A 17420-nucleotide genomic window follows, 5' to 3' on the forward strand; every position below is an offset into this window, starting at 1 on the left:
TCCTGAGGAGGAAAACATGAAAGCAAGATTGTCGTTCTTTAGATATAGAAGATTTCATCATAACTAACTATGATTTGCGTTTCATTCATTCCACCTTGTATAAAAACCAGAAAAATTAAAGCCCGTCTGTCGCTGGTCCTGTCCATCCTGTTTCAGTCGTCCAAGATGATGCCAAGTTTTCTCTTGATTTATATGATCCTCCAACCCCCTGCCCATAAATACCTTCCGCACAAACCCCTTCTTCTTATCTGCGGGCGCTTCTGGTATTTGATTTAACTTGAAGTCACAAAGGGAACATTATCATTTCTGTTTGCCATTTGGGGTAAAGTTTTGCTGAGGTTCAACAAGAAAAAAAAAAAGGCAAATTGTGACCCGAGATATGCAGAGGCCATTAGGGAGGGGAGTGCTTTAAGCCTTTATGATGGCTACATGTTCCTTCTTTGGTTTTTGTGTGGTTATTTCCTTTCTGTGACATCTCTGTTTTCTGCCCACATCACCGGCAGCTTTACAATCAAAGTCAGCTTGCGGCAGCTTTATTATTTACCCAGATTGTGCTTCTGCTGTGTTGTGTTTGCCAATGGATACAGCAAAGTGTGTTTTAACCACTGCTCTACAGTGGAAACAAACCATGGTCTTTATTTTCATATCTGGCCTTTGTGACCTGGGAAAACCATTGTACCTGTCACAGTTACATTGTCCAGTGTGTGTAAACACCTGCAGCATTGTTTGAGCCGGCTGGTGGTGCAAAGTTCAGAGTCTCAGCACACCTGCGCTCTGCGCGCAGAGATTGATGACTATTGGCTGCTTCATTAGCCGGAGACACTGACAGGCAGTCACACAAGCGTGAAACACACTCATGGAAAACACTTCATTAAATATGCCTACAAAAGCAAAAATCAAATCAATTAACTGCCATGCAGCGGAAACTCATTTAGAGGTTCAAGCCGAGCCGAATGGAAAAAAAAAGGGATTGGTGGAAAGGTGGTTGGTGCTTTGTAGGCTTAAGGCGACTGATATGCAACCATCTCGAGGGGTTAAGGGAAAACTGTTCAAGTAACCTCATCCTCTGGGTGAAAATGGCAGCGATGAGAGCAGAACATCCAGAGAGGCAATAGCAGGGTGCCGATAACTGAAACGAGCAGATTGACTTGGAACACGTTGGGCGGAAACTGAGGTTAACACAAGAGAAGAATTGGAAAAAACGTTGTCCGGTGTGGTGGGGGACCCTCGATGACGATACACCTGTATGTCACAGTCAGAGTTTGGTTTAAACCCATGGAAGCGTGGACCGGTCCTGCCTTGGTCCGTGGCATTCAAGCACACTGGGCAAACCTTAGCATCACCTCGGCATCGTTCCAACACCAAAGCCCACCTCAGCGTTGTTGCTCACCCCTTCATGGCCACAGCGGACCTGTGTGTCTCAAACTATAATGTCTTGAATAAGACAATGACAATGGCCGCAAGTCAAATGGCCCCCACAGTCCGGGGGAGACATCTGGGAAAGCTTTAATGTCCAGCCCTCTGGCATCTCCATGGCGCCACCCGTTCCCTATGATTGTATGTAAAGTCGCTGCAAGCAATTTTTGGCTCGATAACGAAAAATTGTTATGGGTCCCCCTCTGACACATAGTGTATTAAGCACGTGCGTTTAATAACAGTATTGTCTATGGTCCATAAGTCTCAATTCTTATGTATATCTTGCACGTATGAAAAAACTGACAACAAAGAATCAACAACAAAGAACCTTTGAGGAATTTGTTATAAACAGGTCATTATCTCTTCATCACCTATTGCAAACATTAGGTAATCATTAGCTTCCCCCTGTTCCTCAAACTGAAGTCTCTCTCTATATAATGATTAACGCCGCTCGATTCATCGCAAGTTTCATATTTATTCCCCCCTAACAACCTGCAAATCTGCACTGCACAGCCTGGAAAATCTGGAGGGATTTTAAACTTGTTTACTTCCCATGTTAATAAGGATACAGCGCCTCCCTGTGGAGTGGCTGCTTAATAGTCTTGCCTCTTGAAATTCAGACATAGATTTCTGCTATTTCCTTTTTGAGCATTGTATACTTGTTAGATGATTTTTTTTTTTTTCAGAAACCGTTTTTTTGTTTACTACGTTTTTGTGCGCAAAGGGTCCAAAACTCAGCATTGATGGAACAAAGAAAAATGAAACAAATGACAAACATTGTCTAACTACTGTGAAGATACATTTTCAGTGGTTCAACTTTTGCCCATGTTTGAATCCTCCATTCAGTCCGATGGTTACTATGTAGGCAAGAAAAAGGATGGAATGTAAACAAACAATGTATAATGAGTCAACTCAGAGTTTCCACTCATTGTGACGGATCCTTGGGGAAAACTCTTGAATGACCATTTCACACTACATGTCACACCCGTGGTGCAGCTACAGATGAATTTGTACGGTGTGTTAACATAGACAATGCTGGGCCCACTGATGGTCACAGTACACGGCTGAGCTGCAGGAAAATAAGAAAAAAAAAAAAAAAAACTTTCTCAATATCTACTGTAGCTGCCTTGCTCCTCATTCCCAAAAATCTTTGGATTTCATATGCTTGAAAGATGTTTATTCATGCAGGGTGCATCTCTCTCTCTCTCTCTCAGGTAGAAGTTTTGGGTGCACGTAAACACAGGCGCCTGTATTGTCATGTTCTCACTAGTCTCGTGCATGGCATGTGCGCACGGCTCAGGGTCAGATGAGGATAGAGGATATTTAGCCTGAAAACACGCTGTTTAGTTTCCATTTCAAGAAAATCTGGACAAAGAGTTTCTTTTTGTTAAAACACCAGCACACTCTAACGTCTGCTGTGTTGGGTTCGATTCCTCACATTAAGAGGACGTTGATTAAGGTTAATTAAAAAAAAATAAAAAAATTCTTGGCTAAATCAACATTGACAATTTGGTGAGAAATAAAAGGCGAGATTCTATCAGTCATCACCACGTGTCAAGTGCAAAGTTCTGCAGTGTAATGGCCTATACATACAGTACATACACCGCTACGTGACAGAGCGTCAATACTTGATCATCTCGCATTTGAGTTACTGTTTAACCAGTACGTCAGTGGCACCATCTATGTCTAGATAAACATTTCCAACTGTCCATCTGTTGCTCCTGCATCTATTGTTGTTCAAAGTTTGCAAGTCAAATGTCAGACTACCGGGAAAAACAGGTCAGGTTTCACAGCAGCGTGCAGGGAGATCTGATCCGAGCCTCCGAACCCAGCGCACCTGGAAGGAGAGAATCGCTTTAACCATCATTCAAATGGATTCTAACAGTTGTTACTGCATCTTCTGCCAAGGTCTCTCTTAACTATTTGGATAAGAATGATACCAATTAAAAAAAATAAAAAATAAAAAAAATAATCGTCCTCTGCTTTGTTTTTCACGTTTCCAAACGGAAGCAACAAACTTCTTTACACTCGAGAATCTTATAACAGTCTCTGGATTAAATACATGGAATTCTTTACACTCATAAGCTATTTATCAGATTAGGTACAAAGCAAACAAGAAATGGATTTGCATGGTATCACTCCTGATGCTCGAGAGATTTGTGGATTTGCTTCTTGAAAGAACAAAGGGGAATCCTTTGAGCCTGCGTAACTTATCTTGGTCCCTCAGCAGATGTGACACACTGAGTGCGCCTGCCTCTACTTTGTTACTTTTCTCTTCTTGTCTACCAATTTGCAGCTGTAATGGATGTAGGCTGAGACTGTTGTTGCAGCTAATGAGTACTCACAGAGTGGACGTAAAGGTAAAAAGAACGCAATGCAATAGTATGTTTTACCACTTACATTTGAAACCTGCACTTGAGCAGATTAACCACTTCACAGCTATAAATGGCGCTAAGGTGGCGACAACCGTCAAATGTATAACTAGATAATAGTCATGCGCACTTTACCATTCGGCCAAAGGGATATCCCCTTGGCCAAGTAGCCAGGGCGCATGATCTATTGGAGGCATTGTGACAGGACTGTCAACTGTCACATGTTTAAATATGCAGACGATCCTTGACTGTCCTCCGATCATGACAGCGAACAATACGGCCTGAGTTTCTCTTTTTAAAATCAGACAAATTGAAATTATACGAAGGTTCCGTTTGCCAGAATTGTTCTTGCCGCACAATCAACCACACTTGTATTCATATTGGAACATTCCTGAGGTGTGATCAGTTTTGTGTGTTCCACTGTTTATTAGAGGTGTGTGTGTGTATGCTGTGGGGATTTTTGAAGTGCAACAAGATGGCTGCAATTTACCACTGCGCTCCATTCACTGTTTATCTGGCCCCCCCAAAAAAACTATATCTTTATGTCTCCGTATTGTGAAAACACGTTTTCAGTGGTTCAACTTTTGTCCATGTTTAGATGCCACATTCAGACAGATGGCTACTTTGTTTTAAAATGACAGCATGGAATGTCGACAAACGATGTATAATGAGTCACCTTGGTGGAAACCTGCGCAAACATCTGTCTTTTATCTGTGTGCTGTGTGACTGTTATCTATCTATCTCTTATATCTTATCTATCGAATCCTATTTGTTTATTTTAAGATGACGTATTGAAAAACAAATAACATCACTCTTATGTGTCAAGTTTTTTTTGTGTTTTTTGTTTTTTCGGGGGGGTTTGGACTGAGGATGACATTACAGAAACCTCCATTCAAGTGTTGCAGTTAATCAGTGACAGATCCACGACAGAAGCCAACCTCACTTCAGACCAAGTGTGAACACGTGACGTTCAATTTGTTTTTGTTATGTTCACGTTGACAAGGAAGCTTTATCTTGTCTCACAAGGAACTTCTTGGAACATTTTTTAAAACATTTTGTTACTGATGTGTTCTGCTTGTACAACAGCATATTGACCAGCGTGTTTGTATTTAGTTCCATCGGATTATTTGCTGTTAAAAAGACATAAATGTGTGTTTTTTGTACTAATGTCAAATGGAAAATCGCCACAAAGGTGTCTGAACCCTGAAGGTGAAATTAATTTCAATTTATCGTGTCAGTTTACAACCAACCGTCACAGGCTTCCTGATTAAAATAGGATTACAAAACATTTGAATCTAATTTGAATTTAACATTGCACTCAGTACAACTTTATCGTGGCCAAATCTTGGATAATTTAGAATGATCTTGTTATGCTATATGTTTCTGCAATTGGCGACACGGTGGTGCAGTGGTTAGCACTGCCGCCTCACTGCAGGTAGAGTTTGCACATTCTCTTTGTGTCTGAACCCAGATTTTCTTCTTGTTATAACACCAGCGTACTCTAACGTCCGTAAGACTACGCTGTGTTGGGTTCAATTCTTCCCATTGGTGAAACTACAGAGCAGTCCAGAGAGTTTTTTTTCTTTTTCTCTGTATGTTTTTTTTTAAACCTGAACCAACATCAACACTTTGATGAGAAATGAAAAGGCATTGCGGGTGAACTCACATGTCAAGTGCAAAGTTCTGCAGTGTAATGGCCCTTCAGCATGGCATTGTCATTGATGATTTAGACGCAGCTACAGTATGTAATATAACATTAATACTGGTTCATATCACATTTCACTTACTGTTTAACCAATGCATTACTGGCACCATCTCTTTAGATAGACATTTCACTTGTCCATCTTGCAAGTCACACGTCAGACAACCGGGAAAAACAATGAATAAAAAGATGATGCGGTAAATCACTAAATTGGGGCTGAGTTCAGCATCGTGCAGGGAGATCTGAGGAAGGGAGGGAGACCTTCCACCGAGGCGTCTCTTTGCTGTTTTGACAAGACTGACAACAATAACAAAAAAACATCCGCTGCTTTTGTTTTTTCACGTTTCCAAACGCAAGAAACTCCAGAATCTTATCACCGCCTCTGGAATAAACACATGGAATTCTCCACACTAATAATCTAATTATCAGATTTGGTTCCAAAGCTAACAACAAACAAACCAACAAGAATAAACAGCGTATCTTTTATCTGATGATGAGGGAGACGGGAAGTCATCCCTGAACACGCAGTTATCTTATCCAACAGAGGAATTCTGAGGATTATAAATATCCAACGTGACTTCAGTGGGAACTGCTGAAACCACATTGACAAATGAGAAAAGTAATTTAAAAAAAAAGAAGTCCTCAACTCGTGGTTCCAGACTTCCAGATTTATTTTCACATTACATTTTTACAATATTGCTAAAATTCTCATTTCTTGTCTTTTAAAGATGCAGAAAAGATAATCCATGCATTTGTACTTCCGACCTAGGATGGGTCAGGTGCCATCACGAACTCTGACCCTCCCAAACGTGGACAAACACGTTCTGACACATGACGTTGACAACTGCTAAAGCAGCCTACTGTACATTTAGGTCTATTTAAATGTATAATAACTCACTGTATAATTACACACTAATATTATTTCTATAAATCTACATGTTTGCAACTCATTCTGGCCTGTCTGCCACTCTGGCTATTTCTATTTCTGCATCAGCCTATCTCATGCTACATTGTTTGTATTTACTTTTCACCCCAACTGGTCAAAGCAGATGAGCGCCCTCTGGAGTCTGGATCTGCTCTACGTTTCTCCCACAGGGGAGGTTTTCCTGGCCACTGTCGCACCTTGCTTGCTCTGGGGTCCCAGTTGGTTTTCTCTCTGATGGTACAAAGCGCTTTGATTGTGATTTACAAATAAAAAGCTGATTGATTTATTGATTGATTGGTTGATTGTTTGATTGATTTATTGATTGATTGATGGTGGTAGACTGAATCAAAACTGGCCACTAGATGGCATTATGTTGCAAGTGGGACAAGAGGCCGAACAGGTGACTTTTATTGCCACTGCTCAGCTCAGCTTCCACACCAAGCTGTTTCAGCCTCTTTATTAGCTTCTTCTTTTTAGAATGTTTCAATGTTTTTATTACTTATTAAATGTGTAATAACACACCTTTTATATGACATTTGTAGCTCTACATAGTACATAGAACATAACTGTTATCAGGACTATTTTGTTATATAATAATACATTTTCTTTTTAAGAAGAAATCAAGTGCTTTTTCAATAGATCAGGGAGAATAAACAGACTGCATTTTGTCTAACATTGACACTTCTGAACAATTTAATGGAGACAGTTCATCATATATACACACATATACATATACATATATATGAAACAAACAGATTTGTTTATTTCAAACAAAAGCAGTTCATTACAACCATATTTGCTGTTCATAAAAAAATGTAATATCACTATAAATAAACATTTTTAAAATCCTTCATTTGAGATACATTCAAACCGAGATGATAATAACTTACAAATTTGTTCACAATCTCTTGGTAGAGCAATATAAAAATTCAATAACAGATTCAGTAATTATTTTACTGAAAACCCCACTAGAATGGGGGGGGGGGGGGGGGGGGGAAAGACCCTCACAAAGCAGGTGGGAAAAGTGCAAAGGGTTTTATCTTTAACAATAGGTGACTAATTGGGTTGGGGCCTCTTCTGACCCAGCGTGAGAAATTCAACCTTCACCTGATAAAAAAAAAAAAAAAAAAAGTCACTGAAAGACAGCTCCTTCGGAATGCTGTGCTGCGAGTGGTACTTGAGGTTTAAATCTCTAGTTTTACAAATTTGTCAAGTCTAAAAATCTAATGTGGGAAAAGTGATTCATGCTAGTAGATGTGGATCGTGGCTCAAAGCTGAATATTTCTCACATAACTTCCTTGTTAACTTCTTTCTCTTAGTTCCGAGTGTGATGTTGAGCATGCAGAAATCAACTGCGATACTCTTCCCTTTAAATCTATTTTCCCCGACGTAGATGAGAACTTTGAGTCTAAACTACAGACAAAACGATTTATGGAGAACTGTGACAACAGCAGTCCACACGGAAGCTGCGGAGTTAACTTCTGCCTCTCCTGATGGTTATTGAGTTATCGACAGTCATTTTGGTTCTTGTTTACACATATCGTACATTTCTAAAAGCAAGAACAATAGAGTAATATCTATATAAAAATAGGAACATATATGTTAAAATAAGATAATAAAAAACAGTGCAAAGTCAATTAATCATCGGCTGTTGTGTTGAACAAACTAAGTTTGAAATCATACATTGTAGCAGTGTTCCAGTTTGTTTTGATTGAAATCATGTATCCACCAGACCCTGGAGAACATTCCTATAACTCAGTTGTTATGATTATTATTAGCATTATTTTTTGTTGTTTACAAAAGTGCTTGTTGAATATTCACGTGGTTTCCTAATTTTTTTACACTGGCTTTTCACACTGTTGTGATTACTGCAAGAATAAAATCTCAAGCGATCTGCTGATGGCTGATCTCTCAGACCACAGTCATGTCATCACTGTCAGTGCTGTACTTGTGCAAAAACACCACTGTACTGTAACTTAGACGGTTCACCTAAACCAGAGAGTGTGGACAGACTGAAAGCACAAACAAAGAGTATCATGCCATTTGTGTTTGATTGGCAACAAACACGAGGATTGCTTTATTTGCCAGCGTACGCTGACGAATAAAGCACCTCCGTGCCCTCTGAACACAAACCAAGCAGTAATTATCGGGATCTGGTTAACTATTAACCAAAGAGTCTGACTGAGCGGACTCAAGTCCCTGCCGGTCGTTTGAAAAGAAACTCAGCATAGAAGTGAAGGCATCGGAAACCGCATGACGCTTCCAGGTTAAAGTGAGCGCACACATCCAACCACACACACTCACACACACACACACACACACACACACACACACACACACACACACACACAGGTCACTTCTTGCGGTGCTGTGCATAGTGCATGGACTGCAGAGCTTCCTGCTTCCTTTTCAAGGTCTCGGCGTAGGACGGAGGGGAGGGAGACGAGGACGGCGCCGAGCTGCCGTCCACCACCACTTCAGCGTAGTTGGTCTGGTTCGGCGCTGGAGCCCGCCAGGCCGGTGGACCGCTCCGATTGTTGGCTTGGAAAGATATCTCTGAATACTGCAACTCCTGGGAACGTACACGACCACACACAGAGAAGATTGGAATCGTTGGTGTGCGTGGAAAGCAAGTTGGAATTGCGGGTCTAAATATACGACACTCAGGTGCTACAACAATCAACCTGTTGTGTTAATCTACAGCACACACAATGTATTTTTTCTTGAGAAAAATACTGACCATTTTCCCTTGACTACTTGAAAATGCTGCATTGTCCTGGCCTTCACGTTCTTTAGGAGAAAAAACAACAATGACAGTCAGCAGAGTTCTGACAATGGAGTGAACACATTTCATGGGCAAACATGAAACACGCACCTGAATATTTGCTGTTGTCGGCGATCGTGGCAGAACTTGTTTTTTGACGCTTTCTGTTGAAAAAGTGAAAAAGCAAAGAGTAAGAATCCGAGGCCGTGGCTATACAAGAGTTTTCTTTGGAAAAAATAACGTAAAACACAAAAAAGATGTAAATCGTGACACTAACAGCCTGCTTTGAGTTTAGACTATGAGACTATGAGATATTTTTTATTTCTGACAAAGAAACAAAAAAAAAATCAAACACAATTCCAGTTAATTTGACTTTCTTTGAGCCTTTATCTGTTTTTGGTAACCCTAAGTAAGTCAGCAGCTTCATGGCACTCAATAAGATTTCCCTTCCAGCTTTCACACAAGCTATCTCTCCTGTCAGTGGTACGAGGATGATCCTTCCTTGCGGCAGCCATTAGCTTCCTTCCTTCAACAGCCCTGTGCCGCGTCATGCCCCCTTCGCTGTCTGCCAGATGTTCCAACGTTTATCTCGACCATCTGCTTTTGACGCTGCTGATTGAAGACTCCTTGCTTCTGTGTGCTCTTTGGCCGATTGTCTGTTTCACACTTGCCTCTTTTTACAAAGGCAGAATGTCACGCAAGCAGCTGCGACGACGACGACGACACAAGCGATCACGATTCCGGCGATGCAGCCAGCTGAACAGCTGCTGTGTGACGGCCCTAAACAAAAGTGAGATATGTTGGCGGTGGAAAATAAAAGAGTTAGACAGGAATAATGACATGATAGGCGTTGATTTCATTGCACTTATGTTATGTTACAAGAAAAGCCCTGAAATATTACTGAATGTCCCTGAATGAAGGTCTCTGTCCAGGCGCTGATGCTTACTCTGATAAAACTGAGAAATTCCTCAATGACTTTAACACCTCAGATTATGGAAGATAGAATTTAGACATGTTAAGTTGTAAATGTTCAAACAAAATTCATTTTCTGATGGATGATTCATTTCAAAATTGTGCTTCTGTGGAATGAATCTGCAAATCAATACAGGTTGCTGTGAAATACGCTGCGACTGAAGCTCTCTCTTGTTTCTTATTATCTTCAGTGTCTTGACTTTCACTGATGACTTGAACACGGCGTAATTGAGTGTTTTATGTCCCATTTACTTCCTTGCAGTAGCTAGCCAGTGGGTTCGAGTGTAAATATACGGTCTCTCTGAAATACGCCTCGCTTAAATCACCTGATATTGGAACATTGTTTTTGGCCCAGCTGAGAAACAGACGCAGCACAACTCACTACTTACACTGAATCTTTAAGACGTAACTGGCTTCCTCCATGCCCACTGGGTTTCCGACCGCGCAGGAGTAGTTTCCCTCGTACGTCGTGTTCATGCTGCGAAACGACAGGACGCTGTCGAGCTCGTGGAGTGCCATGTTTTCGTCCACGCTCAGCTCAGCGCCGTCCTTCCTCCAGCGTCTGGTGAATATGGAGCCGGAGGCCTCGCAGGTTAAGTTGATCATGCTGCCCTCAAGCAGCTGGTTGGCAGGGGACGCTGTGATGGAGACTTGTGATATTCTCTCTGTTGGCCAGAGATGGGAAGGATATGTAAATTGTTATTGATGGTCTAGATTTATGATCTACGTGTCTCTCTGTTAAAGAGAAGCTGTGAAAACAAGGCTAACACATCGTTTAATGTCTGAAATTCTTGTTTGAAACAAATCACATGAGTCTGTATGGTAATACCTAATTTCTATTTCAAGTGATGTGTACAAGAGGTACAGGTCACTCAAAACCAGAACAAATAGACTCAGGAATAGCTTCTTCCCTAGAGCTATTACTGCAGTCAACAATCACAAAGCCAGTTGACCCTGTATACCCTCTCCATCCACACAAATACTGATCACATTGATCACCGTGCAATAATAATAATAATAATAATAATATGCCACTTTTGTGTCAATAATTTATACACTCACTGTGAAATAACCACTTATCTGTCTTTAGGTATTACTTCGGCACCTGTACATATTCATGCTGCTATTGTTTTAGTTGTACATATACAGTATTTATTGTGTTCTAAATGCTCTTGTTACTGTTTATGCCGCTGTTTTTGTTCTTTTTCGCTTTTCTCTTTGACATCAAGGGAGTTGAAATCTTAATCTCCTTGTACCCTGTACAGTGACAATAAAGGCTATTCCATTCTATTCTATTCTATTCTATTCTATTCAGGACAAAACTTTGGCAGCACTGGCTTCTCAAGTATCGCTGTACTGTTTTTTTTTTTAATGTTGGATTCATTTATCACAGTTCTCTCTTTTCTTACTAATTGAATGTGTAAAATTTAATTCCCGTCCGCACTCACCGAGCACACGGACAGCTACAGGCTGGGTTGTTTCATTTCTCAGTGTTTGGTTGTTGAAGACCTGACAGCTGTAGTTTCCATCCTGATTCAACTGGATGTCCACCAGTTGGAGCTCGGGTCCTGAGTCAGACAACTGGTTTCCGTCCACGAACCAGAAATAGGTGGCGGGTCTGGAGTCAGCCAAGCAGGACATGTTGACTGTCGACCCCGCAGCGTAGTATTCTTGTGATGGGGTTGTCAAGGTAACATTCTCTGGGCCATCTGCAGCAGGAGAACAAGGTCACATGTAACGGTCACTGTTTTGAGAATGAGGCTCCCAGCAAAAGCTTAACCGCAGATGTGTCACAATGTTTTAAATTCCGGAATCATCATTTCTCTTTCTGCCCTCCAAAAGAAAGAAACCCAAAACCAAATTGCTTTGTTTCCATTGAGACAAAGCTGGAAAGCAGTGACAAAGTGTCTTTTTGCACTGATCACCCAACTGGCTACAACAAATGTGATTGGTGCTCTTCATAGCAATAAATGATAAATGGTAAACGGACTGCACTACTCCAAAGCACTTTAGAATGGCCTTTCATTCATTCATACACCAATGGGTGGCTGCTGCCAGGCAAAGCGCTGCGCAGCAATTTAAGGTTAAGTGTCTTGCTCGAGGACACAAGGACAGACTGGGATGGAGCGCGATTTTGAACCGCCAACCTTTCGGTTCTGAGTTGCAGTCACATTAGACTATCAGGTTTCTCCAACCACCTTCTGAGTTCCCCCTCCACTTTGCAAAGACCTTCAATGGGCTCTGCACCAGATGGATGTGTGAAATAAATCTACAGGATTTAGAAAACTCCTTGTTAGTTCTGCCAATATCTGAAAAAACAATTGCTGACCCAATAACTGCATGTTTCGATACTGAATGCTTGCTATCATTTTATTTTATTTTATGATTATTATTATTACAACAGGTTCTTATGGGTGGTTCTAAACATGTTTTGAGACTCAGCTAGATGTAGAGTAAGAAATAAAACAGTGGAGACAGTGACTCACAGCTGATGAACAGTGTTACTTCATTGGTCCTCGTGTTGCTGACAGGATTGTTCACCAAACAGCTGAAGGGTCCCTGGTCATAGCGCGTCACATTGAGCACAGTGAGGACGGCCCCGTCCTCCGTGATCCGAACCCGCTCGTTGGTTAAGACCGACTGGCTGTTGTTCTGCCAGTTGAAAGAACGGGACGACCCGGTGGAGGAGATGGACAGATTGACGGGGCCGCTGAACTCCAGCATTTCAATCCTGCTCGCGTTCAGCACGGCGTCGGAGATTGGGGCTGCGAGGGAAGATCAAAGCAGTCGTCAATTCACCGCAGCGAGAAAAAAAAAAAGAGGAACTGCACACGTGCGGTTATCTAAGGGAAGAATACATTATTGACTTCCTCTGTTGGTATGGTCACACACACACACACACACACACACACACACACACACACACACACACACACACACACAATAGAGAAGTTTGTCCAACTAGATGGGAGTGTCCAGGCCTTGTGTTTGTTGCTTTACAAAGCAACGAAAACAGTTTCACACACACAAGACTCAAGAACAGCTTTGCAGTGACAGAATGTTCACTGCATTCAGCAACTTGCTCACCGTAAACCTGCAGTCTGGTCCCTCCAGTCAATACTCTTTCATTCTTGGGCTCAATTAATACTTGGTATGGTCCGGCATCATTGAACGTCACATTCCTGAGTTCCAGAGATCCAGTGGACGGCATCAGGCTGATTCTGCCCTCGTATGCTGGCTCAGTGAAATTGCCAGTTTCATTAGAATACGTTATGTAATTGTTTTCATTGAACCTCCAGTCTACGTATTGAATCGACACATCTGGACTCAGTGTCGTGGTGAACACTATGGTTCCACCCACAGACACATTCAGAGGTCCAGCTGGCAGAACCCCGGCTCCTTCGCACAGACCTGCAAAAAGACGAGGAGAACTGCATGAGGTGTGTTGGTCAGTGTTGTTGGGATTACTCCATAAAAGTAATACAACTACTGATCACTGATTACTCCTTTAAAAAGTAATCAAATTACTTCTTTGACTACTTTGTTTCAAAAGTAATCAATGACTGACTAATTACTTTAGTTAAAAAAAAAGATAAAGTAACAGTTGAGAACGTCTTGTTTCCTGCTCACTAATTTAATTTATGACACAGTTGGGGCCTGTGACCAGGAAGGTGTTTGCTCTCTGAACCAGTAGATCGGCCATTGAGCTCATTCAATAAAACCAGTTCAAAACTCTTCACACATTCAAGACAACCTTCATAGCTCAAGAAAATCATTTAAAAAGTGATATTTCAACACATTAAAATTATTAAGTGTGTGTCGACGACAACCACATTGTTGCGTAACGTGATCTCAGCCACCATAGCATATACTTTCAAACTTCTGTTACACACAAAGACAACACAATGATGAAAAATAAATAAGTGGTTTACCTGTAAAAGCCACTGAAGAGAGGTAGAGCAACAACAATTTCTCCATGAGCCCCTTAGTGAGAAGTCAACAACTGGGAAAAACCGTCAGAGTTGACGGACTGTCCTGATCACCAACAGCCTCATATGTGCCTGTGAAAGTCGTTAAACACAGATAAGAGCAAAGTACCTGCTGGCCGACTGCACCTGTCTTGTGATGAGACGACGCCCCCCTGTGGTAAAAGCGCACACTCGGCCTCCTGCGTTCTGAAAAGTTACATCAGGTGCGCTGAGAACATGCGGCCTCCTCATCTGCCATACAATAAAACCCAGTGGCCATTCGAGGTACTACGGGGGGCATGAAATGAAATTTAATATACATATATATGTATGTACGTAAGTATGTATCCTTTATTTTTTTGGATAAAGGGCTGAGACTCAACAAGCTCACCTATTTTGGAATAGATCACATGTTTTCTTTTTTGTGTTTTATTAATTTTGACCCCTTAATATTTCTTTCCATATTATTTTATGTCAAATATTTTTTTTTAATAGCAATTCGGAAGCCTTGTCAAATTTGCATATTTGTATTACTAATTTTTTTTTTTTTTAAAGGTGGCATAATGGGGATGATGGCATATGACACAGTAACAAACACTTATAAGAAACATTTGACAAAAATACCTACATGAGCTCTGAACAGTGTTTCTGGATTTCAACCCTGACATCACAGCTGGTGTAACAAAAATGGGAGTCATCAAGTAGGACAGCAGGAAAAACATGGATTAATATTTTTAGGATTGTGCCTTCTTACCATTAACATACCATAGCTATATGACCAGGCCTTACCAGTACTGCCTTACCAAAGCCCAACAATAACTGTTAAGTTGACACCAACTAACAGCGTCAGTCCATCATATCTCTGCAATGTCAGTCTCTGTCAAACATTGTCAAAATGTCTTTTGTTATATTTTTTTCCCCCAGCGTGAAACCAAGCAGTCTCACTCACACAGCCGGAAGCCAAGTGGGACCACGGTGTGGTGAGCCATGTGCAACGGGCTCCTAGTTCAACGTGCTGGTGATGAGGCTCTGCCCCGTCACACTTGACTCCAATAGCTGAGGCATCAGGATCAGAATCAGGTGTGCTGGAGGAGAGAAACACATAGCGCATGCAGGCTGAGGTTAAATTATATTCATATATATACCCAGAATGATTGGAATACTGGAATACTACTTCTTGTCCTTTTTCTTCTGCTTGTTTTGTAGAGAAAAAGCAACAAAATAAAGAAGAATTGGACATTTTTCTGTAGAAAAAAAAATCTTGTACATCAATCACATTATTGATTGTGTATTTGTTTGTGTTTATGATTTGTATTTTTTAATTTTCTCTGTCTACTTTAATTTTACCTCTCAGCTCTCTCTGATGTTGAACATTGACGCTCACATTTTTCACTGTGTTCCAACTGTCCAGGCAGCAAATGTCTGGTGAAATGCAGAGAATGCAGAAAAACACCATTGATGTTGACAAAAACTGAGAAAAGTTGTGAGGGCAGGAAGAGCCCGGACAGATGTACTAGAACCCTGGCTCAGGGAAAAAAAAAAAAAAAAAAAAAAAACTTGACAGGGAAAGACACGAGGGAATATGAATTAATGATAATCCCACAAGGTGCACAGCAACTTCAAGGAACTGCTGAACTGCAGGTGCACTGTGAGTAGAGCGCAATAACTCGCCGTCTGATCCGAGGGCTGCAATCAACATGCTGCAGAGCGTCTTAGTCAAGAACGCAGAATGAATTGGCTCATTTCCACTCAGGTTGTGCTTTATCGTCAAAGGACAACACAAGGGTGAAACATCTGTGACGACGTGTTTGACATGTTTCTGATTGAAAGATGGCAAACTCTCAAACTCTGAGACAGAATCGACACCAACCCCTGTCTGTGAACAAATTAAATCAAAATGAGTTTAAACTGATCCAATTCTTATTTATTGATCAAGCTGCAAATCTGTTTATTGCTTTTAGTCACAGAGATCTAGTTCGGGCAATAATTGGTGTTTTTCTCAGACCGCACAACAATATCATAATACACCTACTCTTATTGGAAATGTGAGATTTAATAATATATGTCAGCAATAACTCAATGCATTAAAGTTGTAAAGCAATTTCAAAGAGTAACATAAATGTGAAAAGAGCCATAAAAAAACAAACAAAAAAAAACATTTTCTCAAACCGTCAATACCAGGAGCTGGAATTGCACGTCTTTGCAAACACATTAGACATTCTGAATTTAGTAGTGCTTGATTAGAGCTTATTGGTGGATGAAAGTCAGATATCATGTAATCAGATTTCAGCCAGCCTCAAACAGCACCTGGTATTTATCACACCTTTGAAGAGAACTGACACAAGACCAAAGCATGTCGGGCTTGGTTGTGCAACAGGATGACGCGCAGAGCAGTGTCATGTTTGATTTATTAAAGCCGGGGCTCTCCTGAGACAGAGAGCTGCTGCGCTAACAAATCCTACACGGGTCGATTAATAAAATATGATATTCCTCAGGTTCACAAAAAAGGGAATTTTGCAGTATATATTGAACTGTTGAAACGGGCTTTGCTAAACCAATCATGGTACGACTCTGTGAATTTACTTTGACTTCATATTGTTTATCTCATCCACATAAAACCATAAAGTGTTGGTCAGTTGCAGAGGCAGAAATTTACCTTGGGGTGGGTCATGACTCACATAGGAGTGTCAATAAATACATATCTGAAATATCTACACAACTATTCTTATCATTATTGCCGCCACATAGGCTCAGTCACGCAAACGCTGCTTGCAGCTTTAATTATTATTTTTTTTTACTGCAGTTGTTTCTATTTATTAAATGAATTCACTATGACATTACTTACTTACAAAAAAATTCTTGTTGTTTCCCTAAGAACAGAATCCAGGTCAATCATCAAGTCAGAAATATATGTAAAAAAAAAAACAAAGAAGAAGAAAGAAAAAAGATACTGTATATCAATCAACAAAGACATGACTTGAGATGCTGCAGTGTGGAAATCTGAGGCGTTTTGTCAAATTATCCCCCCCAGCGCTGGGTGTGGGAAGCCCCCCCGGCCAACACGTAGTTCCACCCCTGGTGTTCATGCTCTTTCTGTCCACGGCCCCCGCTGTAACATCCCAATCGCCACGTAGCCTCGCCCCCGGCTGACCCCGCCCTCGGCAGCTCCGAGGTCACGGCCGGCGACTCGGGATTCGCCTCGCCGTGCTGGCGCCGCTCTCACCGTAATTAATGTGACACGCTACGACCAGGGACTGTTCACGTGTCGTGTGTTTAATCATTTCAGTAATTACACCAGCGA

The 17420-nt window shown here is 41.2% G+C and overlaps 1 protein-coding gene across 1 annotated transcript; it reads right to left on the reverse strand.

Annotated features, from left to right (window-relative positions):
* Positions 1-7210: 7210 nt before the first annotated feature.
* Positions 7211-14220, reverse strand: LOC142904757 (cell adhesion molecule CEACAM6-like). Its single transcript, XM_076051049.1, has 9 exons — positions 14084-14220; positions 13239-13562; positions 12638-12916; positions 11600-11860; positions 10541-10816; positions 9847-9959; positions 9291-9339; positions 9156-9205; positions 7211-8987 (listed from the first exon to the last, which is right to left on the reverse strand). Exons 1-9 carry the CDS (start codon positions 14127-14129, stop codon positions 8769-8771), a joined length of 1617 nt encoding a protein of 538 aa, XP_075907164.1. The 5' UTR covers positions 14130-14220; the 3' UTR covers positions 7211-8768.
* Positions 14221-17420: the final 3200 nt, after the last annotated feature.

Source organism: Nelusetta ayraudi, unplaced genomic scaffold (assembly GCF_046127955.1).
Source record: "Nelusetta ayraudi isolate G7.1 ecotype Tasmania unplaced genomic scaffold, CSIRO-AGI_Nayr_v1 ptg000131l, whole genome shotgun sequence".
Taxonomy (NCBI): Eukaryota; Metazoa; Chordata; class Actinopteri; order Tetraodontiformes; family Monacanthidae; genus Nelusetta; species Nelusetta ayraudi.